The sequence below is a fragment of the Myotis nattereri genome (genome assembly GCF_964212035.1).
Source record: "Myotis nattereri genome assembly, chromosome: 8".
In the NCBI taxonomy this organism is placed as follows: Eukaryota; Metazoa; Chordata; class Mammalia; order Chiroptera; family Vespertilionidae; genus Myotis; species Myotis nattereri.
Genome location: NC_138083.1, coordinates 60906428 through 60926931, shown reverse-complemented (window position 1 = coordinate 60926931; position 20504 = coordinate 60906428). Strand labels below are relative to the sequence as shown.

Sequence of the window (20504 nt, the reverse complement as noted above, 5' to 3'; positions counted from 1 at the left end):
GAACTATATGGAGTTTCATTTCTTGACAAGCTTTATTTTTAAACCTTATCACTTGTGTATTATCAATGGTGGTTTGCCAAACCATTTCTCCATTTAACAAAATTTAGTTTACCAAACTTTCCCCCCGCTTTTTTCCCCCTCTTTTTGTTTTGAATGGCCATACTATTACAGTATCTCTTACTCGTCAGTTCTTCTTAGACTGGGCCTTGGAAAGAATTCTGGTGAATTAGGGAAAATCGTTTTCAAGATTCTGTAAAAATATACTTTCAGATCCCCAACTGTTTTGGCTTCAAAATAAAGCTTTTTTGTGTATTTATGGAAAGAAGGGGAGGTCCATTCTGAAATAATTATTTCTTCCTGTTATATTAAAGCTAAAAAAAAAGATAAGTTGTAATTTCCAAAGAAATATTTCTTTGATAATTACAGTACTGTTGGAATTCATTCCAGCATTTGCTTTTTTTTTTTTTTTTGCTTTTTACTTAGTAATCTATTCAAATTGTAACAACCTTCATCTTTAAAAAGAAAGCTTTAATAAATAAAAAAAAACAAAGTAGCTCAGCTATACCTCACAAGCTCTTTGTTTTTAATGCCTTCAGTTGACCTCTTTTCTATACAGAAAATTCCTTTGTTCTGATATAAAAGTAAAACCTTTAAAAAATACAGAAAAATATAAGGAAAATGTTTTTTAAAAAATCATTTGCAATTCTAACAACCAGGAATTACCTTTTGATACATTCCATCATATCTGAGAGCACTAAATATATTAATAATTCATGATCTCTGCAGGATTCATTGATGAACAAGACAGCAATGACATCCAAGGAAGGCCCTTACTACAGAAAAAGTACACATATGTTCCTTATATATGTTGGGTTTTTTTTTTAAATTTTTATTTATTTTATTTCTTTTGTTTCCAGAGAGGGAGGGAGGGAGGAAGAGGGAAAGGGAGAGGGAGAAGGAGAGGGAGAGGGAGAGGGAGGGAGAGAGAGAGAGAGAGAGAGAGAGAGAGAGAGAGAGAGAGAGATTGAGAAATTGATGTGGAAGAGACACATCAATTGGTTGTCTTCTGCAATAGAACCTGTGACCTTCAGGTGCAAGGGACAACACTCCAGCCAACTGAGCCACACTGGCCAGGGGCTATATGTCGGTTTTTATCACTGCCACTTCAGTTGTTATCTGGGGCTGACCCTGGCCCTCAGAGGCTTTGGTCTCGTGGGGGAGATGGGCAAGTGCACAGACTGCTCAGTCTTGGGGCTATAGGATGTGCAGGGGTTGAGAACTCATGGAAGGAGAACATATATAAGAGGGGCAGCTTAGTGGGCAGGAAGACAACCCAAAGGAAGAACTCAAAGGAAGGGAGCAAGGAATGAGGAAGGTGCACAGGAGAGAGCAGCATGGGAAAGGCATGTTTGTGGAGCTAAAATAGTTCACCCAGTCCTGTAATAAATGTTTCTTTTATTTTTCCTTTTCATTGAGAAACAATTTACATACAGTGAAATGCATGCGTCTTAAAGGTGTAGTTGGATGAGTTTTGATGCATACAGATAGGTGGAAACCACAGCCTTGTCAGGATACAGAACATTTTCAGTTCCAGACTGTTCCCCTTTGCAAGATGAACTACTGTTCTGAATATTTTTTTCAGTTTAGATTAGCTTTGCCTGTTATTTAACAGCATATAAATGGAATAAAATGATGAAATTTTTTGTGTCTGACTTCTTTCTCTTAGCATTAGGCCTATGAGAATTATCCATTGTTAATTTTATTGGTGTTTTATTTTTATTTCTGAGTAGTATTTCACCTCATGAATATATCAAAATTTGTTTATCCATGCCCTTGTTAGGTTGTTTAGGTTAGTTTAGTTCTTTTTTCAGTGCCTATTGTATTTATTTTCTTATTGAAATATAATTGCCATGTACTGTTGTATAAGTTTATAATGTACAATTTGTTGTTTTGATGCATGTATATATTACAATATAATTACTACAGTAGCACTAGCTAACATCTCCATCATGTCAAGTGATTATCATTTCTTTTTTGTGTTCAGAATAATTAAGGTCTAGTCTTTTAACCTCTTTGAAGTTTCTAATACAGAATTATTGAATGTATTGAGCATTATAGCTCTAGAACTTATTTACCTAATAGTTGCTACAGTGTTTGTTGTGTGTTTTTTTGCCTTTTATAAATAAAGGTGCCACAGGCCCTGGCCAGGAAGCTCAGTAGATTAGAGCAAGAATCAACCAATGAATGAGTAAATAAGTGGAACTACAAGTCGGTGTTTCTCTCAAATCAATCAATCAATCAATAAAAATAGCCCGAGCTGGTTTGGCTCAGTGGATAGAGCATCTGCCTGGGGACTGAAGGGTCCGGGGTTCAATTCCCAATCAGGGCACATGCCTGGGTTGTGGCTTGATCCCCAGTAGGGGGCGTGCAGGAGGCATCTGATCATGATTCTCATCATTGTTTCTCTCCTTCTCTCTTCCTCTCTGAAATCAATAAAAATATTTTTTCTTTAAAAAAAGAAAACAGGTTGGTGAATTAGAAAAACATACAGGGGCTGACAGAAGTAGGTTTACAGTTGTCAGTACTTGGAGCAGAGTTTATTAGTGTATTATTAATTTATTAGCTATTGTATTATTTATTATTGTTGTTAACCTGCTTTAGCCCCCTTGTATTTTTCAATTTATATACTCACTAACATAAGTAAAAATGTGTGTCTCACAACCAAAACCCTCAGCAGTATGGAGATTAAAATTTTCTTTCATTTTTAGTTCTGTGCCAATTGAATAGCAGATAATTCATTAATTCATTCAGTCAGTAAATCATTTATTCAGGTATAATAAATATTAGTTACATTATGTCACCATGTTGTTTATATATTTTGGATCCCTGGGTTGAATTCAGATGCTTAAACAATGTTTGTTCTTGTTTATTATCTTCACATGTATAAATTATGCCATGATTATTAATCTCTACTGTAACATGGTTTTAGATATTTGAATAGCAGGACAGAATTTTCAAATTGTATTATAACAAAAGAGACAAAAATTGAATTAACTAAATATTTTGAGAGGTGTCAGTTTTCAGGAGAATAACTATTGTACTGGGAGAAAGTGACTAAAAATCTGATAGTAATACCTTATATGAGATTTGTGAATTTTATACATGTTTCCTAATCATTATTCCATACTAATGATGTGAGAAATCCAAAGAATACACACACACACACACACACACACACAAACACACATTATATACATATATATGTATATATGTATATATATATATATATATATTTCACATTATTCATAATGCAGTGAAATATGCAGTGAATAATGCAGTGAAAATAATGTACACAGAGCACCTTCTGGGTTTCTCATTTTAAGCCTGAATCATGGAAAACATTAAATTTTGTTTTATAATTTTATAGATTGTAAGAAATTAAAAGTTTACTAATTGGCTATCACTTCTTCTTTTGGAGGAATGAGGGGTGAGTGGTTCTGAAAGTCTAATTCTGTCAGCATCAGTCTTGGTGAGAGGACAGAGCTGCCAAAATCACGATAAAGTAGAACCTCTTTAGTGACCAGGACAGCCGCCTGTTTATGCCAATTTCATTTCCTCAGACCAATGGTCCCTTTGAAATTTGTGCAGATACTTGGAGAGCGCTGACTCGCCCTGTCCTGCCCTTTATGCACCATAAGGTACGGAAATGAAGCCAGAGAAGCTGTGAGATCAAATTAAAGCCTGCAGATAATGAGCTGGGAACCACAGCTGTCCAAACCAAGATGGCCTGAGAAATCTGATGGAGTCTTAGAACCACTCGTTAGCCAACTGGGTGGTTAAAGCTTTATTAGGTTAAGGGACAACTGTTAGACTATGTGGAAATAGATTTTTTGTTTTGTTATTTTTTAAATTAATAGACTTCATTTTGTAGAGAAGTTTTAGATTTATAGAAAACTTAAATGGAAAGTATAGAGAGTTCCCCTATATCCACTCTGTAATATTTTTTGATAAAATATAGGCTATTATTCATCATTTTTTTACAAAGTAAATCATAAAGTGACTAGTGCAGTTTCAATAGTTTCTATGAATTTTTTCCTCCTTTAAATATGGTGATTTTAATGGAGGTGATTTTAAGAATTGTCAGGGTTGTTTTGTTTTTTGTTTTTTTGTTTTGAATCCTCACCAGCAGACATGTTTTTGTTGATTTTTTAGAGAGAGAGATAGAAATATCTATGTGAGAGAGAAACATCGATTGGTTGCCTGCCATACACAGCCCGATAAGGGATTGAACCCACAACCTAAGCATGTGCCCTGACCAGGAATTGAACTTGCAACCTTTTGGTGTATGGGACGATGCTCCAACCAACTGAGCCATCTGGACAGGGCAAATTTAAATTTAAAATATAATTTAAAATATTCTGTTTTCTCTAGTATTTTATGGCATGTAATCAAAGGATATTTACCTCTGTCCTTCATATGATAGAAGCACAAGAAAACTAGTGAAATAACCATTTAATAGGCCTTCATTGAGATGGCCACCATTTGGGATCATTTATGACTTTATACCAGACTTATACACGGGGCCAGGCAAGAAGTGGGGCTCCCCGAGGCCAGCTGCCCACTGTTTAGGACGTGGCACCAAGGAGGAAACATTCTGTTTGAACTATGGCTCTTTGGTCAGGGCCTCTTTTCATTTTCAAACCCTGATGGTTTGGGGCTCTGATTTAGAAGGTGATTGTAAGAATTGTCGGTCTTTTTTTTTAATCCTCATGATATTTTTGAAGCATCATCATGCCTTATCAGAGCTTAGTAACAACATGACAGAAATAGGGTCATGGGAAAGATTAGCTTTCAAAGGTTCCCTCTGAGCTATCTGCTTGACCTCCAGATGGTTTAGTTGGCTTCTCCAAAGTTAGTCCCTGACTGAAAATACCACATTCCTACCCACATTCCATTTAGAAATCTCCATCTTCCAACAAAAGTTGAGTCTTCATACCATTCACTATTCTCCCTATTTTCACATTTTTTCTTGTGACAAAATATACGTAGCATAAAATTTATCATTTCAAACATATTTTAAGAGTATAGCGCTGTGGCATTAAGTATATTCATATTGTTGTGCAACCATCACTACCTTCAATCTCCAGAACTATTTCATCTTCCCAAACTGAAACCCTGCACCCATTGAACATTAACTTCCCATATTCCTCTCCCACCAGCCCTGGCAACCACCATTCTATTTTCTACCTCTATGAACTTGACTTCTATAAGTAACTCATATAAATGAAATCATGCAGTATTTGTCCTTTTGTGACTGGCTTATTTTACTTAGCATAATATAATTCAAGTTTACTCATATTATGGGATATAGTAGGATTTCGTTCCTTTTTAAGGCTGAGAAATATTCCAATGAATGGATATCCCACAGTTTGTTTAGCCATTTATCCTTGACAGATATTTGGGTTGTTTCCATCTTTTGGGTTATTGTGAATAGTGCTGCTATAGATATTGGTGTACAAATATCTGTTTGAGTCCTTGCTTTCAATCTTTTGGGTATATACCCAGAAGTGAAATTGCTGGCTCATCTGGGAATTCTATGTTTAATTGCTTTGAGGAACCACCATGCAGTTTTTTCACAATGGCTATCCCATTTTACATTCCCTCCATTATCTTTTTACATAAACAAAGGTCTTTCTATATAAGATCATTCTTTATATATTATCTTTTTAATAAGCTTTAAATGCCATGACTTGTCAGTTTGATGCCTGACAAATCATAGATGCTCATTGAAATCAGATATATCTAAAGAAAAATTAGAATCTTCAAATAAGATTTAGACCATAGTTCCACATAAAGAGTAAAGTAGTACCAAAAAAAATGCTTTCTAGTCTGTAATGTTAAAAGTATAAAAGATTCAGCTGGATTTAATGACCAAAGGAAAGAAACAAATTGCTTCTAGGTGTTGTAAATGTATAACTAACAGGTTACTGTTTAATGGAGTTAGTCAAGCACAGATTTGCACAGCTTTTTCAGATTGTATCGCCGGTTGGATTTTCGAGGTTGACTGATTAGGAGTGCCTTTTACTTTCATCGCTGTGATGACACTGTGTTTTCTCATGATAAAGGATGAGAAAAAGGGATGTGAGACTGTAAGGTCCTCACCATCGCTGGGTGGATTGGGGCACGAGAGGTCAAAGTGAAGACTAGGAGATAAAGTGAAAGGAAGTTGAGTTTTCGAAAGTTTTCAGCTAGAAATTCTCTGGGACTGAGGAAAGAAAGGGGGAGTGTGGGCTCTGTGGGCTCTGTCCTCGTGGGAGCGGCCGGGCCTGCCTTCCTGAGATGGGAAGAGGGTCTGGCTGAAGGTGGAACGCCCTGCTTGGTCTCTGTTTTCTTGCTCACTCACATCTGAACATTTATGTAACTCTTTGAGACCCACTCACTTCCCCCCCTCTATTTTAGTCTTGGTTCTTCCTATGTCAACACCAACATCTCTCATGATTTCCCAGCACCAGCGTCCAATTTCCATGATCTTTTCATCCCTGGTGACCTCATAATTCTTGGTTTAAAAGTTCTCTAATGATCTAAAAGCTTTACCATGGTCCAAAGACCTGCACCTTCACCAGCCTCCCTCCCGCTTGCTATACTCAAACCAAGCAGACCTTCTGCAGGTCCTAGATGGCAACTCGATCTGGTACCAAGGGGTCTTTGCTCCCTGTCCCTCTGCCCTTTTACTGTCTTTACCTAGACGTGTCCGACGCAGTCTTCCCCTCTTTTCAGAGGTGCCTCAGACCTTCCCCGGACTTAGCGGGCCACACCCAGACACCTTCAATACCTGTCCTTCTCCATGAAGACTTGGGCAATCTCTCTCTTTCCCAGTAGGTCATCCAGCCTATATTGGCCATGCCCTCCACTTCCCTGCTGTGTTTGTAATACCTGCTACAGTCAATGTTTATTGAATGAATCTCATGCGTGCTTCTCTGAGAGTAACTCCTCTGCTTCTCTGTCCATCCCTCCTCTCCTCCCCAGGGGAAGAGCAGACCCTGCTTCTCTAGGGCCACTTCTCTGCTCGTCACTTACTGGACACACAGGTTCCTGACCCTCAGGACAAGGCCACCAAGCAGGTGTGCACATGTCTGCTCAGCCTGTGACACAGGAGGTAGAGTGTCTCTGCAGCCACCCTTGTGAGCTACAACCTCCAATTTTGCTGGAATATTGCTCACTTCTTTCTTCAATTTCCATAGCAGATTTTTGAGTCCTCTTCCACAGTCAGAAGCGGGGAAAAGGGATGCTAGTTATTGGCACATCTGCTGCAACATGAACAAATTGGACACTGCATTTTGGGGAAAGTCTAAGGTAATTTCAAATGCTAAGATATTCATAGGTGAAAACTGGTTAGCTCTGGCTGAGGTGGTAGTTAGGAGTCAGGGGATGGGAAGGGCTCTCTGTGTGTGTCTTGGGTACTGGAATGGCCTGATGGTTTATCTCATTAGGGGCTAGGCCAGCGGTTCTCAACCTGTGAGTCACGACCCCTTTGGCGGTCGAAGGACCCTTTCACAGGGGTCGCCTAAGACCATCCTGCATATCAGATATTTACATTACGATTCACAACAGTAGCAACATTACAGTTATGAAGTAGCAACGAAAATAATTTTATGGTTGGGTCACAACTTGAGGAACTGTATTTAAAGGGCCAGAAGGTTGAGAACCACTGTTGGATGGCACTTACAAGGTGGGGAAAAAATAAAGATCCCCTCAAAGGGCATCTGGTAATGTGCTTCTTATGCTTTTGAAGTACAGGTGTTCCTACTAATCTTCCACCAAATATAGCAAAACCATTCCAGAACACCTGGTGAAATGAGCATTGGGAACAGTTACATGGAGAAATACATCGAGACGAGGAATGGAAACCAACCTCTGACTTTGCAGTTTTAACTTCTTAAAGTGGTTGACATTTACCTTTGAAATACTGCTACTCCTCATCCTTAAATGGGAGCAATGGCACGTGGACCTGGGACAGCTTCCTGGTGGGCTCTTTGTGAAATAGCTCTTCCGGATGATGAAGAACAGAGCTACTCTGACAGGTGTTTTCAACATCCCTATCCCATCTTCCGATCACTGGTTAGAGGTTACTGTTTACTTTTAGGTGGCTTCCTATCTCTGTGCCCTCCATTTGCTGGAGATAATTTTTCTTATTCTGGCTTTTCTTCCATGTCTATTTGACGTCTCTGAGCTTGGTTCCAAAGTGAGCATTCCTTGATACCCTGAGACACACGTCTTAAGACTTTTAAGGAGAGAAACCTACATGATCTAAATTTGTCACTACTGGTAGCCAGTCCCCCCAGGTGCCCCACCAAAAAAAAAAAAAAAAAAAAAAAAGGCAAGAAGAAAATAAAGAGGGAAAAAGAGAATGCACTTTGCCATGTTCATTTTGCACTTTTAATGATGACAGCACCAAGTTTAAAGAAAAATAAAATCTATATTATTCCATGATTCTCTTCTCATTCATGAAACTATTTTCTTTTGTTTGTTAATTTTGTATACAGGCCCTAATCTGAGAAGATAACAGTAAAACAGCCAACAAAAATATAATAGAAATGACATTTTAAGGTAGTTGCCCAGAAAAGATTTACCTAAAATGTGTTTTGCATGTATTCCAACATGCCAAGTAAACTTCTAAGCCCCAATTTTTCTTATTCTGGCTAGCTGTTGTTGCTATTTCACATTATCATCAATTGATTAGCTATTTTAGTGATCAATACTCTGTAAAGCCAAAAGTGCTTCTTATCTGCCATTGGTAATTAGCCTTCTAGTAAATAATTGCTTCTTTATTTTGGAGTAACACATATTAAGTCAAATGATTATTTTGAATTATAGTTTCTAATAATGTCATGAAATATAAAGCTTACAAAGCACAAATTCACCACTTTCATAGGGATAATTGAGCAATATTACTTTTCAGGTACATTTAACTCTTTTTAATGTAATTTGACTCTTAACCTAAATCCCTTTTGTCTGAGAAAAGTTCATTTTCATCCTGTGAGAGAGAAACCATTCTTCCATCCATTGTTTGGTTGCTGCCACAGAGGCAGATAAGTGCTGTATGGAGAATTTCTAAAGGGGAGTCCTCATATCCGGTCCCCCTGCAGATCACACGCAGAGATCCTGCAGGCAGCAGCCGCACTCTCCCTGGAGGGAGAGACTTGTTTCCCCAAGTGCATCTGAAACTAACCTCTGATGTTGAACAACTAAGCTATCTGTTTCTTTCAGATCTCGGTGCCTGAGGTGGATTTAATGTATCTAAGTTAAGATTGAGGCCCACATGAAAATTCCTGTCTGGATTCCTCTGTAGAAACTGGTGTTTGATCTGTGTTTACTTTATTTCTGTGACACTGTTCATGTGCATTTCAGTGATCATTAACAAAGCCCTCTCGGTGGAAACCGTGATGAATGTGGAGTTTTAATTGGCTGTATCAGCTGCAGGTTTGGCAAGGCTGAAGTGACTCTGAATTCAGTGAAAACTCTGTGTCATCAATTTGTGTTCAGCCAACCTTGTACAGTGGGGCCTTGACTTGCGAGTTTAATTCGTTCCAAGACCGAGCTCATTAAGGAGCTCGTTAACTCAAATTACTCTATCAACTCAATGCAAAAAATCAGCCGAGAGGCAGCTGGTATCTCAAACAACTTGTTAGTCGGGACACTCGTAAGTCAAGGCCCCACTGTATCAAGGAAAAAGGCAGTTTAGTCAACCATGCAAAAAAAAAAAGAGCAACAGAAATATCATGGATTTCATTTGAGCAATGATTTAATATTCTATACATTAGCAGAGCATCCCTCACTTTTTAATATATATGTTTGTTAATACACAATTGGTGAATTAGAGCTTCTATATCTTTCTAGGGCTGTCTAAAAAGCAGAATTTTTTTTACTCATAGTTTTGGAATGTGGAAGTCCAAGATCAAGATATTGGTAGGTTGATTTCTTCTGGTGCCTCTCATTGGCCACCTCCTCGCTGTATCCTCACAGAGTCTCCCTTGGCCTGTGGTATCAGTTCTTTTCTTCTTATAAAGACACTAGTCATATTGGATTAGGTCCCACCCTCATTTAACCTTAATTACCTCCTTAAAGACTGTTTTCAGATATAGTCACACTCTTAAGTACCAGGAGGTAGCACTTTAGCATATAAATTTGGGAAACACAGTTCAGCCAGTAATGTGGCTTAAGAAATGACAAATTGTGTTTAAATGCTTCATAGCATCCTTTTCCTCTTTTGCAGATTTACAGCTCGCAGTCCCTTTCTTGGCTTGTTTCCTGGTCTGCAATCTGGGGACTTGGAGAATAACAGAGATTGTGAGAACAATGCCCAGGTTCATAGTTGATCAGAGTTAAAACATTCCTCCTTGATAGATTGTCCTGAAGTTTTTCCACTATGGTTTTTTTTTCTGTTTGGTATCATTTCGATACATATGACTAAGCAATTCATATGAAAGCTGACCAGGGTTTGATGAAAGTGTGAGAACATGGTATTGAAATATTTTCTTCTGGTTGAAGTAGTAGGATCAAAACACAGTTAGTTCTCACCAGTTGCCTCAACGTGGGATTTCATTCTCCTTTTTCTTTGCAATCCATAGAAGTATGGCATAGTGTTCTGTGTTCAGTATCTGTGGTGTACATTTTAGTATCTGTGAGATCCTGGGAAGATTACTTAATCTTTCTATGCCTTGGTTTCCTCATCTGTAAAGTGGAGGAAATAACAATACGTCCTTTATAAGATGAATGTAGCTCCAAGAGTAGCCAACGATTCTCCTAAAGCACTTAGCATTGCCCCTGGACCGTCAGGCTACATAAACATTAGCCAGGGTTCGCTGTTGTTTCTTGCATGCCCTTCTTCCCTCTCGGCTGTGTTTCCTGGGCTGCCATGCACAGACTGCAGCGTTAGCTGGAACAGCTGCCAGTGCCCAGTGCCCCAGGGAAGGGTGAATGGAGGAGCCTTTTATTCCTGGTATGACAAAAAGAAACTTCAGTAACCTTAGGTGTGGTGTGTGTGGACATTTGGGGACAGTTCTCTGGAATATGTGTGGTGGCTAAGACTGGAGAGTGACTATCTATTTCTTACTGGTACCTGCAACTCAGTAATCTGTCTGTTAATATCTCTATACATCGTTTTCCAAATATATGAAGTGGGAAGAAGCACTGGAAACTCCCGGGGTTGCTGGGACTAAGCGAGATGCTGCACATAGAGCTCTTAGCAGGCATGAGGTAAACACTTCGTTCTTTCCATTTGCAAATGTGAAACAAAAAATGAAGGGAAATATGTTTTATTTCACTTGCAAGTGACTTTGTCTTCTGTTCCTCTCAAATGAGCTGTCACCCCCCTGTCCCACTTGGCACCTCCATTTTGTAAAGTCTGGTTTAACCTATTTGACAGTGTGAACAGTCATGGCCCGCATGCTCATAGAGTTTTACTTTTATGATGAAAATATTGACAAAGCCATTGGACAGGGATGGCTAAAGATGAGGGAGTTCTCCCTTCAGTGAGTTTGGGCATCAATGTGAAAACCAAACTTGAGTTACTAATGCCAGTTTACTATCACAAAAGTGAATGCTTGCTAAGGCTGAGTTACTAAAACAAGGGACATAATATTTTCACCATGTGCTTCCCAATTCAGAGAATTTGAGGTTTTGTATGAAATTCATTATACAGAACCATGTTTCAAAATAAAATGGTGTCCACTGCATTATGACTAGGCAATGGGGTCTTATTAAATGAGAAAATCGAATGTTGATGCTGAAAACTTTGCATCCTAGAGGTGATATATGATACTTATATTCAAATGTTTGAAGGACAATTGCATGAAAATGGAGTCAGCATCTTTTCTGTAGCCCCAGAGCATAGAATTTATAGGGCACCCTGAATCAATGCAAGAACAGATCATCTAATAGGAAGTTTTCATAAAACGAAAGAACCATCTTAGGAACAAGTGAATTTCCTGACACGGCAAGTGCTCCAACAGGGCCTGGTTGTGAATTATGGCTCGATATCTTAACGGTCCCTTCCAGATCCAAGGTTTGTCTGGCTCATTTCCTCAGGCTGTTAGTTGTCATCTAAATCCCCCTTTCTCTGTTTGCTTCTCTTCTACTCTCTAATTTTTATTTTTTTGAATTAATAGGCCTTACTATTTTTATAGCACTTTTAGGTTTACAGTAAAGTGAGCATGAAGTACAGGTTCCCATATTCCCCCTCACTCCTCTCCGTCTGGTCCCCCATTCACATTTTCTGTTAGTGTGGAATATTGTCCCAATTGATGAGCCCATGCTATTACATCATTATCAGCTAAGTCCAGAATTTACATGAGGGTTCACTCTTTGTGTTCCACATTCTACGGGTTTTGACAAGTAGATAGTGACATGTGTCCACCATTTCAGCATCATACTGTTTCATTGCCCTGTGCTCCCTGTATTCATTTCCCTTTCCCCATTAACCCTCAGCAATCACTGATCTTTTTATTGCCTCTGTAGCTTTACCTTTTCCAGACTGTCATATGGTTGGGATTATGCAGTATATAGCCTTTTCAGATTGGCTACTTGCACTCAGCAATATGCATTTTAAGTTCTTCTGCATCCTTTTGTTGTATGAGAGCTCATTTCTTTTTGTCTCTGAATATTTCATTGTTTGAATGTATCACACTTTGTTTATTTGTTCACTTATGGAAGTTTTTTATTCATTTGGGTAAATACCAAGGAGTGGAACTCCTGGGTTGTATGGTAAGAGTATGTTTAGTTTTGTAAGAAACTACCAAATTGTCTTCTGAAGTGGCCGTACCATTTTGCATTCCCACTAACAATGAATGGGAGTTCCTGTTGCTTCATGTCCTCGCCAGTATTTGGTAGTGTGTGCTTTCAAGGTTAGCCATCCTAATAGACACATGTGCAGTGAGCTGACTTTCTTTTCTCATATTCAGATGTGTTATCCCCAAATAACTATGAAAAATATATTTAACACTACTATTAATGTAATATAATACAACTATTATCCTTCAGAATGCAGATGGAGAAAGATATTGGGAACAAGAAAGCAAGCACTATTATTATTAACACTATTAACAATAATGCAAATTTATTTGTATTTTTTGAGTTTACAGGAGAATATTCGTAAGTCACATTTCTGACTAATACTCACTCATAAGCAACTATTCTCCTAAGCATTAGAGATGTTGGCAATCATCGCTTAACAGTTCTCTCGAGAGAGCTTTGGTTTTTGAGCCACTGCTTCTTAACTGAGATTTTTCAGTGTCTTTCTTCCAGGTCTTTCAGGTCGCCTACGTCATCATCAAAGCTGCTAATGCCCCTCGACCCGGAAACTGGATTTTGGAGCGTTCCCTGGATGGCACCAAGTTCAGTCCCTGGCAGTATTATGCAGTTAGTGACACGGAGTGTTTGACTCGTTACAATATAACCCCAAGACGGGGGCCGCCCACATACAGGGCGGATGACGAAGTGATCTGCACCTCGTATTATTCTAGGCTGGTGCCACTGGAGCATGGAGAGGTACTGTGCCCACTGCGACACCAGGACTCCCCCACCCCCACCCCCACCTCGAATGTTAACATAGCCATCACAAGAGCTAAAAGGAAACACTCAAAATGAATCTCTCTTAGTAAAGATTACAAAGAACTGTCCTGTAACTGTCTAGCTGCACTTAACGTATCATTGACTAGTGTTGACTGATGATTAATTTCATACGCAGTACATTTCACCTCATTGATTTCTCCCCTTCAAGGAGATTTCTCAGTTGTTGCTCTGACTTAATAACTACATCAGATCCTTCTCAGAGCATTTGGCCCATATTACCAGGGCAAGAACATTTGGTGAAATGTTAAAGAGAGAGCTAAAACGCCTCTAAAAGATATAGTTCTCGATTTTCTCCATGAAGGTCTCTTTTTCTTCAGCAGTGTTGAGGATTGGAGATGGCTGGTGAGGTATTTCAGATCGGTGCTCAGCACACCTGGACTGTACACACTTCATTAAAGTCAGAGTGTAACCCAAACCAGCCACTGTTTCCTAGCACCTGGCTGGGGAGATGAAGCTGCAAAAGCTCTCCGAAGGGCCCTGCATGGCAGGAACCCCGCAGCAGGCCCTGCATGGCAGGGCAGAGATGCTTTAAGAGAGTGGGGGTTACAAAGCTTCCTGGCACTCTCTCTCATCCTCCCAGGTCTATGCACAGCATCTAGAATTTGTTTCAGAGAAGTCATAGCCTCCTGATACATGTCACCATACCCTCAGCACACTGGGGAGGTGCCCCTGATAAAAATTTCCAGCAATCTCTGAGACATGGACTAGATAACTTCAAATTAATTGAAGACGTATTGTGCCCATGATGTTCACAAGTAGTTAACAAATGCTAGATTTCTGCAAAAAACTAGTTGTTTGGTTTGATTTTAGATAGTATCTGTAAAGAGTTTGGCCTGAAATTAAACAGCCAGGACTATATTTTTGCTTGCGTAAAACTGGTATTTGTTTACTTTGATGCCTTTAGATTCATACATCGCTAATCAACGGGAGACCCAGCGCTGATGATCTTTCCCCCAAGCTGTTGGAATTTACTTCTGCACGATACATCCGTCTGCGCTTACAACGCATCCGAACCCTCAATGCAGATCTGATGACCCTCAGCCACCGGGACCTGAAGGACCTTGATCCTATCGTGACAAGACGAGTAAGTCCATGGTAGAGCTCCTGACCACTGTGAAGTTTACCTGGTTTAAAAGAAATATACTCTTTTTGGTTGGCCTTTTCCTCCTAGGTTGGCCTTTTTCTTATTTTATTGAGGGTCATTATATATGCTTTGTTAAAATTCCACCTTTAAACCAGGTGATTTACACGTATTGATTTTTGTGTATTAAATTAACTGTTTATGGGATAAATCCTACTTGGTCATGAGATAATATATTTTTTATATAGTGCTATATTTGACTTAGCAATATTTTTTAGGGTTTTCAGTAGTGTGTGTTTTTTAAAAAAATATCTTTTTATTGATTTCAGAGAGGAAAGGGGAGGAAGAGAGAGACAGAAACATCAGTGATGAGAGAGAATCATTGATCAGCTGCCTCCTGCACGCCCCCTCCTGGGGGTTGAGCCCCCCAATCCAGGCATGGGCCCTTGACTGGAACCCAACCCAACACTCTTCAGTCTGCAGGGTCTATTCACTGAGCCAAACTAGCTAGGGCAGTAGTGTGACTTTTGAATGACTACCTTGGTTTAAGATTCAACCAAGTTGAGAAATTCTCTTAAACTTCTTTGGTTTCTGTTGATGAGTTAATTGAAGATTATATATTTTATTTTTTTAAATTATTTATTTATTTATTTTTTATTTTATTGATTTTTTACAGAGAGGAAGGGAGAGGGATAGAGAGTTAGAAACATCGATGAGAGAAAAACATCAATCAGCTGCCTCCTGCACACTCCCTACTGGGGATGTGCCCGCAACCAAGGTACATGCCCTTGACCGGAATCAAACCTGGGACCCTTGAGTCCGCAGGCTGACGCTCTATCCACTGAGCCAAACCGATTAGGGCAGATCATTATACATTTTAATGCACGCAAAAATTCTTTGTGCATGATGTATTTTAAAATATATGTCTAATTATCTTCAGATTATCAATAACAACTGGGATATTTGTTGGAATACTGCCTTTTACTTTTCAGTGCAATTAATAGGTTTTAATTTTTGTTTGAAACTTTTTTCCTTAGTATTACTATTCAATAAAAGACATTTCTGTTGGAGGAATGTGTATTTGTTATGGCCATGCCAGTAGCTGCCCATGGGATGAAACTACAAAGGTGAGTTCCAGTATTTCATTTTGCTTAAACATCAAAGTAGAAGTTATAGCTGTAATGTTTGCATTGTGCTTTTTTATTCAAGGCAAATGCTGAAGTTATAAAAGGATTTTTTGATAATTTAATTGGTTTCATGTTTTGTTGTTGTTGTTAGGTCACCATAAATTTTCAATTTTTTCAACAATTTTATTTTGCTTTCTTTGGAGAATATACTTCTAATTTATACTATTTTGTCATAAAATATACATAACATAGAATTTACCATTTTAATCATTTAAAACTGTACCATTCAGTGACCTTATGAAATTTGAAGCTCTTCTCTCTGAAAGAGGCAAGCAAAAAGCATGTGCAGTTATAAATTATGTTTATATTATTTTAAAAGGAGGATTCCCCTCCTCCCTTAGTCTCCCTCTTCCAATTTTTCTGGTACTAAAATCAAGATAAAGTTGATCTATTTTAGCTAATACTCAGTAAATAAGATGACATCTCTCTTCTTATTTTAAACTTGCATGAAGTCACTTCTGATTTCTTTTCCAATCGTTGTATTAATTTAACTCAAATAGGATTATTCTCTTATTGATGCTGAAAATATGTAGATGAACCTCAAGAAACTTATTAATAGGAGATTTCGAACCCTTAAAGTCAATGTCTCTTTTTTGAAAAACTTTTGTTAATTAACCCATATTTTAGTTTTGCTTTATTCCTCTTCACTTTCTCCTTATAACCCACTCATGTATGTATAGTTTGCTCTTAAATATAAAGTTTGCTTTGATATAGTCATCTATCCTCAATTCTAAAGTCTTGCTATGTATTTGACTGTGAGACACTTCTTTTAAAATAAATTTAAGAAAAATATACAGGTAAGTTTTCAGGTGCCATTTTGTATCCCTGTTGTCTAGAAACTACGGTGTCAATGTGAGCATAACACCTGTGGGGAGAGCTGCAGCAGGTGTTGTCCTGGGTACCACCAGCAGCCCTGGAGGCCTGGGACCATTTCTTCGGGTAACATGTGTGAAGGTAAGTCCTCTGAGAACTGGAAAAATGTAAACATTTTTCTCTTCTTAGTGTGCTGAAGTTTATGGCGACTTAACAATATTTGTAATGAATACATAATTTCCTTTTAGGTAATTAAGTAGTTCCCAAATCTGCAGGTTACTTTTATAAAATTTAGACTATTTATTGAAACCTGAATTTATGTTTATGGATTTGTTATTTTATCTAAGATTCTCCTTCCCAGAGATGAGCGTATCCTTTATTAATTTGGATTTAATTTTTAAATAGGCAATATAGTCATAAGATTCCAACACCTAACAATATATAAAAGTAGATATTAAAAGCATTACTTTCTATCTCCATCCTTTCTACTTTTTATTATTTCCTAGTATGTTATTCCTGAAAGTTTTATGCAAACAAAGCATATACTGATATATTCTTGCACCTCACACAGTTTATACACAGAACCTGACATACTGTGAGTGCCATTCAATGCATTGCTTTTATTCTTAACAATAGATCTTGAATGAGAATCTTTCCATGTTTGCAATATGAAATGCTACGTATTTTTTAATTTAATTTTTTAAAATTTATTATTTTTAATTTTTTCCATTTGTTTTTAAAAACAGCATTGAATTCCATTGTATATGGGTGTAACATAATTAAAACAGCTATCGTGGGTATTTTGATTATTACCAGTCTTTTGTTAACATAAGCAATGGTGCAATGGTTACCCCTGTATATGTCATTGAGAAATGTGAAAGGACTTCTGCAAGATATAATCCCAGGAGATAGATTGATGGGTCAAACGACAGTGCACATTTATAATTATGGTAGCTATTTCCAATTGCTATGCATAAGATTGCCCATATGCTATCAAAAATATTTATTCTATAGTTTTCAGTTAATTTATAGTCATAGAAACTTATATAGGAATATATATATATATATATATATATATATATATATATATATGCTAAAATATTCTTCTAGAATGTAATTGCCACAATAAAGCGAAAGACTGTTACTATGATGAAAGTGTTGCAAATCAGAAGAAAAGTTTGAATATTGCTGGACAGTACAGAGGAGGAGGGGTTTGCATAAACTGCCTGCAGAATACCATGGGAATCAATTGTGAAACCTGTATCGATGGATATTATAGACCACACAAGGTAAGATTTTTTTTCCATAGCTGAGCTTCATTGTCTTCTTAAAGTGGAAAGGAGACTTCCCCAAGTGTCAGCATCAGTCTTGGAGACTCATTTCCTTTTGTAATATTTCTTTTATACTCAGTAGTGTTTTTCAGATACAGATTTCCTACTCTATCAGTCCTGTTTATTTGCTCAGATTAGGATGTCCACTTATTATTCTTCAACTTGAATTTGGGGACCCCTTGGCTATGTAATCTCAGAGTTTTATAATACTGTCAATGCAAAGAGTCAGCCAGTAACTAAAGCAGCTGTACCAGTATCTTGCCCATAGGAAGTGCCCAGTTGATCCTCAATTGACTTGAAATGTAGTTGTCTCATGAATCCCTGTGGTGGTCTGGTCATAGGTGACCTGATGCACATGTAAGTGATGCTTATCTATGACTCTGAGAGTCAGCAGGGGGCGGGGGAGGGCAGTGGGTTGTAGTGATAAAGGGAAAGGATGGCACTGCTAATGAATCCAGCTGCTGTCACCATCAAAAAGCTGATTGGGCTTTCTAGCTTGAGTTCACCTTATCTTCCTGAGACCTGCACCTCTTGGATACACAAATCATTGTGCTAGTCATATCCTGGATAAAAAAATTGATACTTTGTCATTGATATTATTATTGATATTATTGATATTATTTATAGTAAAATAATCCAGGACAACCCCTACCTTTCAGGTGTCTCCGTACGAGGACAACCCTTGCCATCCCTGTGACTGTGACCCTTTGGGGTCCCTCAGTTCTGTCTGTATTAAGGATGATCTCCATTCCGACTTACACAGAGGTACATTGTGCTTGTAATTGATTTCTTTTTTCTTTCTTTTCTTTTCTTTTTTGTGTGTGTGTTTGTGGAAGATTTATACATAGTGAAACTGTAACCGGACAACAAAAGGGTACAGGCTGTCTGTCACTACTTCAGCCAATTAAGCAGAGACAGGGTTGAATCATATATGAGCATTTATTCCAATAATGCTTGCATTATGGGAGAGCAGCAGGTCATCCACACAAATCTGCTCTGCACCCCACCATAAGCCAGCTGCTTATATTGGATAGCAGGACAAAGATTATGTGGGGAAGTAGGAATTGCAGGCATGGGAAAGTAGGCACAAGTCATGCGGGCTTGGGGGAGGGGGGAAGTTGCAGTTGCAGGAGGGTGGGTGCCTCCGGGCACCCTGGGACCAGATTGCAGGTAATAGGGGCAGGGGGTTGTAAAGAGCAGGTGCCTCCTGGACTAAATTGTTTCGGCCATGAGGTCGTAAATCTTTCCATACTGATAGGCAGTTCTCGGAAGGAGGATGGACTGCATTCCATGTGAGCTCCCCTGTCCCAGGGAGTACAACTCTCAGTGAGGTTACAATGTGCTTTCTCTAATCACAGCAGAGCCATCATGGTTAACAGAGCATGATTAATACTTCTTATAATTATAATTCGTTTCCAATATTCTATTTCTTCCCCTAAAAGAACTATTACTGTTGTGTAGTAATTTGGTGATATGATTTCCTATTGATTCTTTTGTTCACCAAATATTTATCAAGTACCTAATGTGTATCAGGCAGTTTTCTAGGATCTAGGAACACATACTTGAACAAGATGATCAAGGTTGCTGCTCACAGGCAAACTCTATACAAACACATCCATTTGTAGTACAATGCCAGGCAAGGTTAAAGGTTAAGGGCCACAGGAATAAAGCAAATTCAGAATCATGATTGAACTGAGATAGAGTGTGGAGATGGCAATGCTGAGGTGATGAAATGCCATTTGAGAGGTTAATTGGGCATTTGATGAAAGAAGAAATAAGGCTTATTTAAAGTCATATGTGGAACACAGTAAATAGCAATCACTTGATTTAGCTTTTGGGGAGACACGGGAATGTTGCTATACACCTCCTCTCACAGAGCAAGCAAATCCTCCAGTTAACTCTGTAAGTGTCAGTGTTCTTTTTGTTTCAAAAAACTGGCCAGTGGGCATGGAAATACCTGTCTCCCAAATAGATTGCATCTGTTCAAAGACTTCTGTGACCCCATCAAAGTCTCGGTCACTAGCAGGTAAAGTGGATAATGACCTGCAGGAAGGGAAGTGCCAACTGTGGGGCCTGCTGCCAATGTGGAGGGTCCATTACACATTTGTATTGATTCTTAACTGCCCTGTTAATGAGAGGATGATGATGATAATGACATTTACCCTTGACTGGGTTCACTTAAAATAGATATATATCATTTTAACTTTCAACCATACAGATAGAAATCATTTAACCCATTTTACAGTCAAGGAAACAGTCTCAGAGCAGTTAAGAAACTTGGCTGAGGGTACAGAACCAGAAAGTTTCAAGGCTGGCATTCAAAGCAAAGCGTGCTTATTGCCCTTGACTATCTGCCTCTGTGCTTAAGAAACAATCTCCCAAACCCTCAAACTTTATACTGTGATGTAATTCATTGCCATACAATAGAGTATACCTATTTCATATGTACAATGTTTTTTAGCA

General features: G+C 38.4%; 1 protein-coding gene across 1 annotated transcript in view; it reads left to right on the top strand.

Moving 5' to 3' along the window:
• Positions 1–20504, top strand: part of LAMA1 (laminin subunit alpha 1) — a gene marked incomplete at its 5' end in the record, with an annotated part of 148699 nt that overhangs the window by 36113 nt on the left and 92082 nt on the right. The window contains 6 exons of the mRNA XM_081096498.1: positions 13303–13545; positions 14534–14713; positions 15748–15837; positions 16734–16851; positions 17821–17999; positions 18701–18806. Coding sequence (XP_080952624.1) covers positions 13303–13545; positions 14534–14713; positions 15748–15837; positions 16734–16851; positions 17821–17999; positions 18701–18806 — 916 coding nt within the window. The remainder of the gene's footprint in view (positions 1–13302; positions 13546–14533; positions 14714–15747; positions 15838–16733; positions 16852–17820; positions 18000–18700; positions 18807–20504) is intronic.